Below are 15,066 nucleotides of genomic sequence, written 5' to 3'. Positions count from 1 at the left end.
ATTTCTTTCCTATGACTCATAATTCCATTTCCTTCAAGAACTCTTCTCCAACCTTCCTCTCAATTCAAATCAATCAAGAAATCTATTCCCTTCATGCAACTTAAGTAATTCATCCAAGATTAATAACATTATTAACTATCTCAAATTAAATTAGAAATCAAAAAGTTAGGGTTTGAGTTGGAGTGTGGTGGTGGTGCCGAAATTAAGGAAGAAAAGGGGTGGAATTGTGATTCAAAAACCCTAATCTTTTATCTTCCATCATTGAGGTATAGAATTCTTAACCTAATTTCTTTTCCTTTCTACGAATTAGGGTTCTTGTAAGGTGAAATTTGGAGATTTTGCTAGTAATGCGTGTCTATATGAATTCTTCCCTAAAATTCTTGTATATTATGATTATGTCATTGGGTTGCATGTTGAAATCGTTAATAATGAGAATGTTGGTATTAAAACCCCAAATAAGGAAAGGGTGGCTTTGCTAGCTAAATGATGATGTTGATGATGATGAGTTCTTGGATTAATATGAGTTTTTGTTAAATAAGCAACTCAATGACTTAATGGGAGGGATTAAGGTTAGGAATGCTAGTGAAAGGATGGCTTAGTTTTAGTGAAATAGCTAGGAAATGTGAATGTTGTCTTATATGTGCATATGATATGTTGATAGGTTAAAAGCTTGAATTGTTGCAAATTGCGGTTACCTTGGTTTGTTGTTGTGTCGTGAAGGAGGTGAGTATACTTTCATATCTTTGTATAATCGTCGGGTCAATTACCATATGATGTTGAGTCGTTCCATGTGTGGTAATTGATTTGGCGTTAAGCCTAAGTAGTGGCTTTCTTTGATTACGGGCCTAATTGGTGGCCATAGCTCATGTGGAGCATTGTTATTGTTATATTTGATATTTGATTGTAATCATTTGCTTAAATGGATCCATGTAATGCGCTTGACACAAAGGTGAGCATTTTAGATATGACACGACGGTGTCATAGTCTTTATGCAATAGTCCTTTGTGCATTGGCCCTCCTTCGTTTATATGATTTTATGCAAGCATATTCGCTAAGCTTTTCGCTTACCTTTTAGATGTTTCCCCTTTTGTTATAGGTAGTTCCGGAAGAAGGAACTAGGTTTGAATTGGTTGGAAGCTAGAGAGAAGGTTGCTAGTGGTTTTGGAAGGTATTTGGCTATTCTCGAATGAATGGCATTCTTTAGGTTAGACACTTAGACGTCCCTCCCGACTTTGGCTCTTGATGCTTTGGTAGTTTTATGTCGCATTTTGGTACATTCCTGTAAATGGTTTCTTTTATGTCTTGTGAGCTTGGCAAAGTTTACTCCTTATGGTCGTGAAAATGTCAAATTTGGTAATTGACCCATTTGATGGTGTAGTTGTCCTTGGGTCAAATGATATTGGTAAATATGTACGTTATGGTGTCAAATACTTGTTTGAAATTCTGCAATATGTCATGTGTTGAAGTTGGGTTGTAATTTGGGGATTTGGGTTTGGTACAAAAATTGTTTATTTGAATGTTGCTGTGTAGATAGGCCACTGCGCCGCAGTGAGGCTAGCTTTGCCCACTGCGGCGCAGTGAAATTCTTCGGACCTGAATTCATATTCCTCCCACTGCGGCGCAGTGGGAGTGTGATGAACCCACTACGGCGCAGCGGGGCTTTTTCCTTCTTGTGCCGAGTTTTTTCACTGCGGCGCAGTGGAGAGTTCTCAACCCACTGCGGCGCAGTGGGGGTAAGGAAAAAAAAATTTTGTATTTTCGATTTATCGAGTCCGGTCGTTATACCTTAATGATATATTACACCATTAGTCCTTAATCTTTTAAAGTATCTCAATTAACTCTTTACATTATTACTTTTACATCAATTATCTATACCACTCGACGCCGCCTCTACCATCAACAGTCGTCCCCCACCAACACCGTCGCCGCTACGAACACCGCCGCATAGCGCGGGTACCGTGCTAGTTACTGTAGTACAAATTTATTATTATTATTATTATTTTTTACACAAACAAATAGGTTAAAAGCTTAAAATGAAAAACTTGTAACGCTAAAATCATGCCAAAAAAGGTAGTGGGGATTTGACCTAAAAAGTGAAAGCTACCACCATCACATCTCAATCAATCAAACGGTGCACCTAAGCTAAAAAAAAGGGGCGGGGCGTGTCAAGAGTTTGTTATATAAAGAAGTGTAACCCTCTTCTTCCTCTTCCTTTTTGTTTTTTTTTTTTTATTCCCCTCAAAAATAGAAAATATCTCATATCTCTTTCTCTCTCTGCATTTCGTTCATTTACTCTCTTTCTCTCTCTCTCTCTCTATATATATCAATTAATTTTCCGATTCACATCAACAACGCCGTGAGTCCTCGTTGTCGAGACTCGCCTGCTATTCGATTCAACTCCGACTTGGTTTATGAGGTCTTGATCTTTCTTTCTTTCTTTCTTTCTTTTATTTTTATTTTTATTTTTTTAATTTTATTTTGTGATATTAGGTTTCCAGATCTATTTTTTCAATATATTGTGATTTAAATCATCCGAAAGAAGATTTCTTTATATAATTATATATAATTATATTAGGTCGAAACGAAACGTTAGGGTTTAGATTCTGTATATAGATTCAATCTCCGATTGATTGTCTATGTATGTATATCTATATCCATATATTGCATATATATTGTTGGATCTTGTTTTGATACAATTTTCTTTTTTTTTTTTGCAGCTCGAAGGAGAAGCCCACTCTAGGGTAAGTTATGCTCTTATATACAACTTTTTTACGTATATAGATATTATAGATATTATATTAATAATTGTATACTGTATAGACGTATAGACGTAGGGGAAATGATTATTATATATATTATATAAATATTAATAATTGTATACTGTATAGACGTAGGGGAAATGATTAATTGTGTTGTTTTACGTTAATAGTATTTTAAATGCATGATGACTTTTTGATATGTGTTTTATTAAATGTGATTTTGACTTTGGGGTGATCCTATTGTTTGTATACTAGTATCTTTTAGCAATTGAAAATCGGCAGTCTTTAATAGTGTTTGGTATTATTTGAGTTTTGACTATTCTGATAGGTTAATGTTTGGCTGACAGATCATCTGTTTATTTTATTATAGTTTTATGAATTAGCTGTTAATGTTAATTATCTAGAAGGAGATGTAATCTTCGTTAATCTGATGTCTAAGTTTGTGTTTTCGTGTATTGTGATATCTTTTTTATGTTGCAATATCCAAAAAAAATTTATGATACATATTTGTGAATATTGGCTCAGAACTCTTTTCGTTTTCTAGAAAGCTAATAGTTTGATTATCGATTAGAGCATAGGTAACATTTGCACCAGTTAGTTTTGGGTTCGAATTTTCGATAGACAGATTAAACTATGATTTCATTAATAATTTCTATTTTTGTTTTACTACAAGTATATGGTTTTAGATAGAGTAGTTAGGTGTTGTTTTAAAATGATATGATCATATAGATTTGTTTTGTTCATTATTTGGATATATGTTGACGAGGACGAATGATATGATTATGAGAGATTATGACAACAGTCTAATCAAGGACAAAATGTCATAGATGCACTTTATCATGAGGTTCAGTTGCCAGAGTGGTCAAAAGGTCGACTGCACCATCCATGTCGCACTTTATCTATCATGAGCCCCATGAGGTTCATGTGTCTTATTTCTCACTTTCTACAGTTTAGCGGCTGTTATTCTAACCGAACTATGGTTCTAGCCCATGTAGTTGCAGAATTACATGTTAGCATAACCCACGAGTTGTGGAAGATGGTTTTATCTTAAAGTTGTTTTTAGTGTGTTATTTTTCTTTCCCGTATATATGTTGCATAGTTTATAACATGCATTTTTTTTTCCTTATTACATGTTTCATAGTTTATAACATGCATATGGGGACCAAGGAAGTCTATATGCTTGGGAGTTCATTTTTATGCCGTTGTGCCAATTTTAATGTAGACAAACACTCCTTTGTGTCAGACTTGATAACTCTCTTAGTAGCCTGAGGAAATATTTGGTCTTGATCGTATCTATTTGTGTTATAGTGGCCAGCGGATCAAGACCCGCAAACGGAATATTGCAGCCCCTCTGGACCCTGCAGCATTTGCGGATGCAGTGGTCCAGATCTATCTGGATAATGCTGGTGATTTGGTATTATACATTTAATTTGATCAAATACGTTTTATTTAGTGGTCCTTCCGTTCTCCTCTTTCTATAGCTGCTTTACTTTTAAGATCCCAACATCAGTTTCATTAAACTTCTACTAAATTGCAGGAACTAATTGCTAAGTGCATTGAATCTTCAGACCTTAACTTCAGCAGATATGGTGACACCTTTTTTGAGGCAAGGCTCTTTCTTTGTTTTCTAATTTTTATTTTTGGTGTGTAGAGTTTATGGCTCTACTTTGTTTATCTATCAGCTCAGATGTTGATAATTATGCCGAGTATTCTATGATTCTATATGCCCATGATGAGGTTATGCTATGTATTCTACTGTTTCAGGTTGTCTTTACTGGTGGCCGTACTCAACCAGGAACAACAAAGCCTGATGAAGGGGAGCGCCATACTTTCTCTATTTTAGACTGCGAAGCTAAGCGGGAACTCATTTTACCATCTGTAATCTACATACAGAAGATTTTGAGGCGAAGGCCTTTTCTCATTAAGAATCTTGAAAATGTTATGCGAAGATTCCTTCAGTCCCTTGAATTCTTTGAGGAAAATGAACGAATTAAGCTTGCAATTTTCACAGCGCTTGCCTTTTCCCAGAAGCTCTCTGGTCTGCCACCAGAGACAGTCTTCCAGCCACTTCTTAAGGATAACCTAGTTGGAAAAGGGCTTGTTCTTACTTTTATAACTGACTTTTTCAAGGAGTATCTGATTGATAACAGCCTTGATGATCTCATCTCCATCTTGAAACGTGGCAAGATGGAGGACAATCTCCTTGATTTCTTCCCATCCGGAAAGAGATCAGCTGAAGCTTTCTCTGAGCATTTCACGTAAGTTAAAGTTTGTTATTTGTTGCATTATCTAATAGGGTAGTATTGTGCTGAAGTCTAATAGTTCACTTGTCAAACTGCAGCAAAGCAGGGATGGCCCCTTTGGTTGAATATAATGACAAGAAGATCTTTGAGGTGAAGGTGAAGGAAATGAAAGCTGCCTTGACAACTCAGATTTCAGAGGAAGTTGATATTTCAGAAGTGATAGAAACTGTCAAGCAACATGTCAAGGATGCTAAATTGCCAGAAATTGAAGTGGTGAGGATCCTGTGGGATGTTTTGATGGATTCTGTTCAATGGTCAGGGAAGAACCAACAACAGAATGCTAATTTGGCTCTCCGCCAGGTAGTTATGCTTCATTACTTGTGTTAGATTGTTACATGTTAGCCTCTTGGTTATATCTACTTATGGTATTGCTTTTACAGAAAACTGTAAATAGAAGTACAATAATGTCTTTACTTTGACACACATACCAGCTATGTTAAAGTGGTTTTTTATGGAATAATGTGCAGGTGAAGACATGGGCGAAGTTATTGAACGCCTTCTGTACAAGCGGGAAGCTTGAGCTAGAACTTCTCTACAAGGTTCAAGTCCAATGTTATGAAGATACCAAACTGATGAAGTTGTTCCCCGAAATTGTGAGATCGCTCTATGACCAAGATGTTCTTGCTGAAGACACTATTCTTCACTGGTTCCGTAAAGGAACCAACCCAAAGGGAAGGTATGCAGTTACTGGAGTTTATGCACATTTTTTTTTTTTAAATCCTCCAATATTTCAGACATCGAGTTACACTGTCAAAGATTGTAATAGATGATAGGGTGTTCTGCACATGCCATTGAAATCCTCTAAATAGAAGGAAGAAAACTAGAGTTTAGATATCCTGAGCACTATCTACGTCCGTATTGAATGTCTGCTATTATTGGTTGTGATAGTGTCACGTAATAATCTAATGTGGTGTTTGTTTAATGGTTTAGGCAAAGTTTTGTGAAGGCATTGGAGCCGTTTGTGAAGTGGCTGGAAGAGGCAGAAGAGGAGGAATAGACGTCTTCGTCCTATTATCTCCACTTGTGTCTAATCAGTGTTAAAACTTGAGATGTTTCGTGTGTACTCTTTTAACTTTTTCCAATTGCTGTCATTTGTCAAAGTTTGCTGGATTAATTTCAATAATCTGTGTTTGTTGACTAATCCTACTTTAGCTCATAATTAGCTTGGTTATGTCTTTAAAATCTTGTGTTGTACTTTCTTTTGATCTTTTGATGTTCCTGTACGAAAGTCCAGAACAGGAAGAGTGGTAAAACAAAAAAATTGAACTTGACAGTTCAGTACAGTTGTGCAAACTCTAAACTAGTTTGATACTGTACCTAACTGCCAGCAGGACTCACGCTTCTGGCTTGGTGGTTAAGCCTTTAGTCACTAAAATGATGAGCTTTATCAAAAAAGTACATGGTCATGTTTTGGGTCGGACTGAATTTGGGTTACTGGACATGCCCAAGGTATGATTTATTTCCATTCCATGGGTTGATAAATTGGCTATACGTAACTGATAGTAATTATCAGCTCCACTGTGGGTGGACTTGGAATCAACAATGAAATCGATACCATTTGATCTCATAATTGAGTTCAACTGACCTATTCGCATCATCAACATAGTATATGTAGTTGACTACTTGCTAATAATTCACGAGCCTGAAACCATCTGGTTGGTTTGAAATTCTACTTTATGGGCCATCACTTGAATTGTACTTATTTTTCTATAATTCAAAGTTCTAATTCTTTTAGCTTCTTTCTTACAGTTTGATTGATTGGAATTATCGCTTTTAGTGTCACTAAAACTTCTAACATATTGCTTGTTTTTAGTTATATATCTATCCTGTATAAAAAGTCTCATTCTTGATTTTAGGTTAGTAGATATATTTTAGCACACATATTACCAATCACTAACCAGAAAAAATAAAGGACTAACATCCCATATCATTAACAACTTTATAAGTTTAGTTATCGCCTTTCGAAATTAGGAAGTAGTACGATAAATACAAACTATACTTGCGATTTCATTTATATATGTTAGATTGGTGTTATTTAGTTACCACCTTAAATTAAATACAGTAACAGTATGTTATCATTGCACTTTAGCTCCTAGTCATCACATATAATTATGTAAGTAATGTAGTTGCTTTTCTAAAAAATAACAATACAATGTAATTAATTTTATATAAGTAAAAACCATAAAATCAACAAAATTGATGTAAACTACTATCTCCGACTAAGTTACTCATTGGGTGTTGGTGATTACGTTTTATGTTAATAATATAATCATTGCGTAATAACGCAAATAATGAAAAAAATGTTTGACAAGATAATTAATTATTTGTGTTTTCATAAATAGAAAGCGCAGTTTTGAAAAAGCATACCAAGAAATGCTTTTGCAAAATGCAGCCATTAAATGTATAATCTAGTAATCCCAAACACCCCTCGATATATTATATCTTTTAACGTAATATTAAACTTTTGGACATTTTATAAAATACTCCATTTTGTTTTTATTTTATACATTAGTTATGTGTAGATTAATTTATATATGACTCGTATACAAAGTGAGTGTTTCTTTATTATTATTATTTTTTTTGTATATATTTTATGTTCAATATTAGAGAGAAAATTAAATCGGGGTAAAAATTTGGGAATGCACCCAAATAAAAAGCATATTATAATTCTTAATTTCTTATTTTACACCAGCATGGAGATGCACTAATAAAAGTAGCGAGTGTTAACTAACTTTAACCTTAAAATCAAAATAAATTATCCAGGTGACAAAAATCTTTTCTTTTTTTATGCAGAAAAGCCATCAAAGCTTGTGCAAATTGTCTTTGAACAGAAGCCTTCAATTTTAAAGGTAATCTTTAAAGCTTTACCCCCAATTTTATTTATATATTTATTTATTTTGGGTTTGTCATCTATTTAATTGGCCAAATGTTACGAAATAGCAATTAACGAATAAATAAATTTAAAAAATGATTTCCTTACATGATTCTTGGCGGGGTTAGTTAGTTCATAGCACTAGACACACAAAAAAAAAAGTTTACTTGTTAATTTCCATCTTTTTATTTTGGAAAATAAAAACAAATATTGATAATTCTTATGAAAAAAGGTTGTATAATAAAAGTAACCGCCCCTAATAATAAATTTCAATAACCATACAATTTAAGGATAGTTGTAATATTTAATCTAATGAAAAAGCCATGTTAATTTCACTGAACTTAATGCAGTTTGTTGGTGTGGTCATTCATGACTTGTTCTGCGATTCATGGTGGGTGGGCGTTCGTCCCGTTATCGAGCTCTGTCCCTAGCCGGTTGTGCACTCGGTACATTGCATTTACAAGGCCTAATGGCCGGTTATTTGGACATCAAAAGTCGTTGTCTTTAACCACACATTGCTTGGGGGATATGGCTGTGACAATTGCTAGTGACTACACATATGGCAATAAGCAAGTGATTAGTGTTACTCCACGGATATATGACTACTTGCTTACTAATGTTAGAGAACCACCGGTAAGTTCTCTCGTGGTTTTATGGAGTATTTTGATGTATATATGTGACAAATTTGGTATGAGTGATAGATATGAATTTATATGTGTTTTAGATTCTGCGAGAACTTAGAGAGGAGACTGCAGCTATGCGTGGGAGTCAAATGCAGGTACTCTGGTTCTGTTCACTATTTACTGATTCATTATACGAACCTGAACACCGCATCAGTTTGTATTTTGGCAGTGCCAAAAACATATTGATCTTATAGTTATTATTTTGTCGTATCTACACAACCAATATAACTGCCAAAGAGGAAAAAGTAACACACAAGTTGACCTAAATATTATTTTGAGAGTGTTTTTATCCTTTTTTGATATTTTACAAATTTGTTTATTGTTTAGGAATGAAGTGACACCTGATGGTTTGAAATGCTAATTATTAGTTGATTTATAATGTGTGGCTCTATGAGACATGTCTAATCATTTTTGCATGCCTCTCAACAGGTATCCCCTGATCAAGCACAACTACTTGCAATCCTTGTGCAGATTCTTGGGGCTAAGAGATGCATTGAAGTTGGGGTCTATACTGTAAGTATTCTGACTTTATGATTGTCGAGTGCCTCATATTCATACACTTTGTTTACTCTTTATCACCAAAAAAGAGTTCACTTTTGAGTTTTAATCAGATAGGCTTTAACATAATTTATTTCGATTTAGAGACGCGGGTCTTTGCATTGGTTTTCCATTTCAAAAGAAATGTACTGAAGTAATTACTAATACACGCTGTACAGGGATACTCGTCTTTGGCTGTTGCTCTAGTCCTACCAGAGTCGGGGATCTTAGTTGCCTGTGAGAGGGACAAGAACTCACTTGAGGTTGCAAAAAGGTATTATGATCGAGCAGGTGTTTCACACAAGGTGAAAGTCTTTCTTTTTCTCTCTCTCTCTCTCTCTTTTTTTTATATCCCTCCCTTTTAGTACAACGGATAGTGTTACTCCATTTGACATTTGTTATACAAAGGTCGATCAAACTACTGGGGAGCAGTCTCTTTTGAGAGCTATCCTCCTGATCTTCACAAACCCAAAAAGCCTTGGTGTACCAAAGTTATCCCTTAAGTTTGTAACATATCCATATTTGCTTAATTAATGACTGATATATGTTATTGCTTATAAGGTGGATGTACGACAGGGACTAGCTGTAGATACTCTAAAATCGCTACTAGAGAATGGGGAAGGTTGCAGGTGAATATTTATCAAATAATTAGTTAACTTTATATAGTGAGTAACATTCAGCTTCATAAGGAAAACAGAAATTTTGAGGATTGTATCTAAACCATCTTTATATTTTGAATCTGCCAAGTAGTATGTTCTTTCCCCAAAATGGTCTTCATACTTTTCTTAATTTATGGAGCAGACATCTTAGCCTGGGATATTTTGAATCTCAAATGTTATTGTTATATAGCATATGATAGTCTTTGTTTCATCATGATGAAGCTTGGAGTGTAATTACATCTTTGTCTTCCACTCTCAGTTATGATTTCGCTTTTGTTGACGCCGAGAAAAGAATGTATCAGGAATACTTTGAGTTGCTGCTAAAATTGGTATGAAACATACACTCCCTCTTTAAGCAATCATACATTTTTAGCCTAACATATGTATGCGTGGAAGTGACTGTCGAACGTTTAGTCCCTTCCATGAAATGTTAATCGTTAGTTTACTTGTTTGGTATGTAGGTGAGAGTAGGTGGTGTTATAGTAATTGATAATGTGCTTTGGCATGGAAAAGTTGCTGATCCACTGGTAAAATGAACTGGCATGACTATACATTCTGCATCTTTAAGTTCTAAAATCTTACAGGTTCCCTATTTCTACAGCTCAACGACAAAAAGACCGAGAGCATACGAAGCTTTAACAGAGCTTTAATGGATGATCAGCGTGTTAGCATTAGTATGGTATGCCCCCTCTCCAAAAGAACTCACTACCCTCACGTTTGAGTTGTCAAATAGCTTAAATATCTACCAAAGATATTCTTAATAACAAGATTATTTAGAGAATTTGTGATTCAAGTAAAAATAAGTAAAATTTGGATTGAATAAATTTTGTTAGGAATGCCCAAAAGAAGAACAGGGTACATCATCGTTTGAGATACATGAATCCTGCCCATTTAAGATTTTCCATTAGCAAGACAGTTAACAATGTATTATTACTGCTTTAACTATCTGCCTTCGTCCACAGATTACATTAAACAACTTATGATTAGTCAAGTTTTATTAAGGGCATGACACCTTTGATCTGTTAGTGCATTAAATACATGTGTGACCCCTTTACATTGTCCATACACACTTTGGAGCTGCGACCAAAGTGCATTAATGTGTTGCTTGGAATTTTGTTTGCTAGGTTCCTGTCGGTGATGGCATGACAATATGTCGTAAGAGGTGATTCATCACATGCTTGAAAACCCAAGTATTGAATCTCAAAGAATCTTGGCATTAGAATATCCTTTGATGGAAATTGTTTTGGCACATCCTGGCTCCTGTAAATCCATTGCTCCTTGGGTTTCACAAGGAACAAGCTCAAATGATAATTGAGTGTATCACCAGTGATGAGAGGTACATGAATTTCAGTTGATAACCGAAGTAAAAAAAGCGGGACTTAATGCATACAACATCACAGACTTGGAATGCCAGGGGTTTGAAGAATTTTGTGAAAAGGAGATGGTTGTGAACCCTGAATAGTAACATTGTAGTAGTACTTTGTACTTGAAGGCTAAAGCTAAACCTTCTTATAAAGTAAAACCTCTTGTATACTATCATTTTTTGCAATTAATTTTGTAATATCAAGACAAAAACAAAGTCTTGAAGTACGCAGGTTCAAGTTGAAAATTCTTTACAAGAAACACAAGAAATGTTGCATATGAAAACTATTCTTATTCTTACTACTAATAAACGAAGTGCTTATTGAAACAGCATGTGATTTTAATATCAGAGGTCCCTACTATTATTAATTCAGCATAATGAAATAAACGCCCAACTCCCTATGCTTGTACACTTTATTGATGATTTCTTCAAGCTGATGGAAAATCTCTGATGCTGATCTGTTAAATATGATGTCAGCCAAGTTTCATAAAATCTGGCAAAAATGGGGAGAAAGGCTGTAAATTAAAAACTATTCAAAAGTCTTGGTAATGTGGTAGAAATAATAATACTAATAACTATATACCTGCTGTAATACAAAAGTCAGAAAACTATTAAAGTGATGCAGAACTTCTACCTTCAAGGATCATTATTGACGTTGTGAAGTAGAAGCTGAGCATTGTGCAAGACGGCATTAATGTCCTCATTTGAAGCATCAATGAAGCGAAGTTCCTTGATTTCCTCTTGCCATTTCTCCATCTGTTCCTTGTGTATTCTGCGGGCATGAAGTTTCGTTACAAATATTATAGCATATGCCAACCTTGAATATTTAAATTTATTCAAAAGCACATATAACCACTCACGCTATCACCCTTTCTTCAAATTCAGTAGACAAATCTCTAAAGAACGATTTCCCAGATTCAAGAAGTTCAGACACCTTCATAAAAGAATCAACGGAATCTCAAAAACTCATTGAACTTAGAGATGAACTCAATGCATACATTTACAGATAACAAATTTGCAGCTCAGATGCATTCTGAACAATGATTAGTATCTAACATGCATACCTGCTGAGTAAAGTTATCAATCTTTTCAAGAATTTGACTGATATAAACCTCCATCTGTTCAGATACAGGAGGATTTGCTTCTGGATCTTCTTCTGCAACCTCAACTATAGCCCCATCTTCGGTCATTGTTTCCTCCTCTTCAACCTGATCAAAAGCAGTGCCCAAGAACAAATGATTAATCTCCTTTTGGTTAGGTTCTTAATGTAGATAATACAAGTTAGGGTCCAACAAGACATACAATTTTGGTGCGTTTCCTCAAGGGTTCACTCGTTTCACTTTCCATTTACAATGTAGTTGTCAAAGACCAGGTAACCACACTATAGGAAATCAAGAACAAATAAGATTTTGTCAGAAAGTTGTTGATAGTAATTAGTAGTATGATAAATAAAGAGAGGGAGGACATTTAGATGTGAACCACTTGTACATCTGCGATGTGATATATATTACTTGTATTCTACAAGTAAATTTGGATACTCTATATTGAATACAATTTACCTACAGATCTGTCGAGTTTGAGATCAATGTAAATACTAGACAACAAAAAGAAACTTTTCTATATATGTAGCTGTGAACAAGGTTGGACCAATAAACTCTACATACAAAATTAAAGTAGCTTGGTCAGACATGTTAAAAGAATTCTACACTGATATGAGACGATAAGTCCATACGAATGTGATTTTCACCGGTTCCAGTTTTGGTCCTACCATTTGCCTCAGCAAATAAGGAATTCAATACTCGACAAGTAAAACATCCTGATCCACTCTTTAAAGTTCCCCTAATGAGATATGCAAAATCAAAAACAAACATGACAAAATATGCTCTACTGCTATAGCAGGCAAAACATTCAAAAAAATAAAAGTATAATCGCATCTCTTAAAGCGAGCATGAACTGAGATAGTAACATCAACTGTGCAAACTGCAAATCTACGATATGTATAGCGTAACTGGAACCCTAACTTATTATTGGGAATCAAATCTACATCTAACATGTACACAAGTATGTATAACTACTATCACAATATAACTACTATCGCAATTATATGTAGCAATAAACGAAATCATATTCTCGATTGTGAAACTAGTCTTAACTGAAGCGATTAAATGAGAATTCGCTTAATAATAATTAACTTAATGGATCTAGGTCAATTATTTTCGAGCACTACATGATCAAATATCAGAATACATAGATATAAACAACAAACTAGATGTATATAATAATCGTCCTACAACATTTAACATCAATTTTCTAGAAAAAAAAAAACAAACACAAATAACGAGCTGAAGTCAACAATTCCGATGATTAACTAACTGCGAATCATGATGTATGTTTCGGTTTCATCTTAATCAACAACGGAACGAGAGTGACGGAAAGTAGAATTCGAAACGTACCTCGACCGATAAAGGAATCGAGAGATGTTGATTGAAGTCGAGATGCTGCTGCTGCTGCTGACGATGAGCTTCGTTCCGATATATAAGCAGATTGAAAATAGGTTTCCCGCCTTCTTTCTTATTTGGGGAATTTTAATTTTGGGAATAGTTCAGTGCTTATATGAATTTATTTATAAAGATTGCTTTGAAAAGAGATTTTATTTCTGCCCTTTAACTTTATTTGATATACGAATTGCATCCATCCTTTAAAATGGTTGCAGGAAACATATAACTTATCTTATGGGAAGTCATATTAGTACCACTTAATTTATACATTAACTGTTTATACAGTGTATTGTAATACTTGTACAATATGATAAGTTAATTAAGTTTGGTGGTACGAATATCACTTACCTTATCTTATATCTCCTTTAATTTTACTGTGGCTAATTTAATTTTGTGGCCATGAAATTCATAAAATTCTAAAAACAGTTTTTATTTTGAATGGAAAATGATTTATTCTTCTAAAAGATTAGCCTAAAAATCCTCTTAAATGATTAGCTTAAAAATCCTCCTAATAATTTTAGATGGTGACATGTGGATACTATTAATTTTTTTTCCTAATCTTACCCTTTGATTTTTCCACATGTCATCATCTAAAAATTAGGAGGATTTTTAGGCTATTATATTAGGAGGATTAATATATTTCTAAATTTAGAAATTCATATAAAATTTGCTAAAATCTTATTTAAAAATAAATAAAAAGAAAAATACAATTATTTTTTCTTTCATATTCATTTCCATGTTAAAAAAATAGTGGCATTACTCATAACATTGTATTAAGGAGTTGTATTTTCATATATTAATAATAAAAACAGATGTATTAACAATTAAATAAACCATAAAATATTTTAGTTTTTTTTAATTATATTAGGTTACTCAGAATGAAGTTTTCTTAATTAGTTATCTTATACTTATATTTTTTTACAATGTATTAAATATAGTTTAACGTAAAGTTATGAAATATTAGATCTTATTTTAAAAATATTTATAATTTATAAAGTTTAATTTATATAACTTAAATAAGATCGAATATTTTTGTGAGTTTTATCAAGCATACCATTTCATTTTTTACATCGTTGGCAATGAATTATCGGCAGAAGTCTTGGGTTACCTTGATATCCGTGTAGTCTATGAGGATCGCTAAACAGTTATAAAATAAATTTTTTAAAAAAATTAAGGTAAAACATAATCTTCTAAAATCGTTATTTTAACCTCCGTGCACTAAAATATAATTCTATACCATAGATTGTTTCTACTCACAAGACTGTTACATTCCGGCTCTTGATGCACTGATAAAGGTATACTATCAGATTAGATACCCAGACCATCGCATAACTGGCATAACCTCTTAGTACGTAGTTTTATTCGTAACAAAGAAAGTAGAATTAATGAATG

The 15,066-nt window shown here is 33.9% G+C and overlaps 3 protein-coding genes across 6 annotated transcripts; 2 read left to right on the top strand and 1 right to left on the bottom strand.

Annotated features, from left to right (window-relative positions):
- The first annotated feature begins 2,271 nt into the window (after nucleotides 1–2,271).
- On the top strand, nucleotides 2,272–6,244 carry LOC122603441 (basic leucine zipper and W2 domain-containing protein 2-like). The gene is made up of 8 exons (XM_043776141.1): nucleotides 2,272–2,416; nucleotides 2,718–2,741; nucleotides 4,068–4,173; nucleotides 4,297–4,365; nucleotides 4,524–5,017; nucleotides 5,101–5,362; nucleotides 5,530–5,738; nucleotides 5,993–6,244. The coding sequence occupies exons 1-8, from the start codon at nucleotides 2,412–2,414 to the stop codon at nucleotides 6,057–6,059; spliced, it is 1,236 nt and encodes a 411-aa protein (XP_043632076.1). The 5' UTR covers nucleotides 2,272–2,411; the 3' UTR covers nucleotides 6,060–6,244.
- Nucleotides 6,245–7,789: 1,545 nt separating this feature from the next.
- Nucleotides 7,790–11,441, top strand: LOC122603591 (O-methyltransferase MdmC-like). Of its 3 annotated transcripts, none has more exons than XM_043776338.1 (10): nucleotides 7,790–7,911; nucleotides 8,285–8,567; nucleotides 8,659–8,712; nucleotides 9,047–9,130; nucleotides 9,334–9,459; nucleotides 9,731–9,783; nucleotides 10,073–10,142; nucleotides 10,275–10,340; nucleotides 10,415–10,492; nucleotides 10,938–11,441. In XM_043776338.1, exons 2-10 carry the CDS (start codon nucleotides 8,304–8,306, stop codon nucleotides 10,977–10,979), a joined length of 837 nt encoding a protein of 278 aa, XP_043632273.1. In that variant the 5' UTR covers nucleotides 7,790–7,911; nucleotides 8,285–8,303; the 3' UTR covers nucleotides 10,980–11,441. The 3 variants fall into 3 exon arrangements, with proteins under 3 accessions (XP_043632273.1, XP_043632272.1, XP_043632274.1); XM_043776337.1 differs by having other exon boundaries at nucleotides 9,716–9,783; XM_043776339.1 differs by having other exon boundaries at nucleotides 9,716–9,783; nucleotides 10,398–10,492.
- Nucleotides 11,401–13,829, bottom strand: LOC122603593. 2 transcript variants are annotated; one of them, XM_043776341.1, is made up of 6 exons: nucleotides 13,630–13,829; nucleotides 12,479–12,557; nucleotides 12,241–12,384; nucleotides 12,037–12,110; nucleotides 11,811–11,948; nucleotides 11,401–11,634 (listed from the first exon to the last, which is right to left on the bottom strand). In XM_043776341.1, the coding sequence occupies exons 2-5, from the start codon at nucleotides 12,521–12,523 to the stop codon at nucleotides 11,813–11,815; spliced, it is 399 nt and encodes a 132-aa protein (XP_043632276.1). In that variant the 5' UTR covers nucleotides 12,524–12,557; nucleotides 13,630–13,829; the 3' UTR covers nucleotides 11,401–11,634; nucleotides 11,811–11,812. The 2 variants fall into 2 exon arrangements, with proteins under 2 accessions (XP_043632276.1, XP_043632275.1); XM_043776340.1 differs by having other exon boundaries at nucleotides 11,403–11,669.
- Nucleotides 13,830–15,066: the final 1,237 nt, after the last annotated feature.

This window comes from Erigeron canadensis, chromosome 6 (genome assembly GCF_010389155.1).
Source record: "Erigeron canadensis isolate Cc75 chromosome 6, C_canadensis_v1, whole genome shotgun sequence".
In the NCBI taxonomy this organism is placed as follows: domain Eukaryota; kingdom Viridiplantae; phylum Streptophyta; class Magnoliopsida; order Asterales; family Asteraceae; genus Erigeron; species Erigeron canadensis.
Note: the sequence above shows the minus strand (reverse complement) of the source record. Positions and strands in the feature narration are given on the sequence as shown.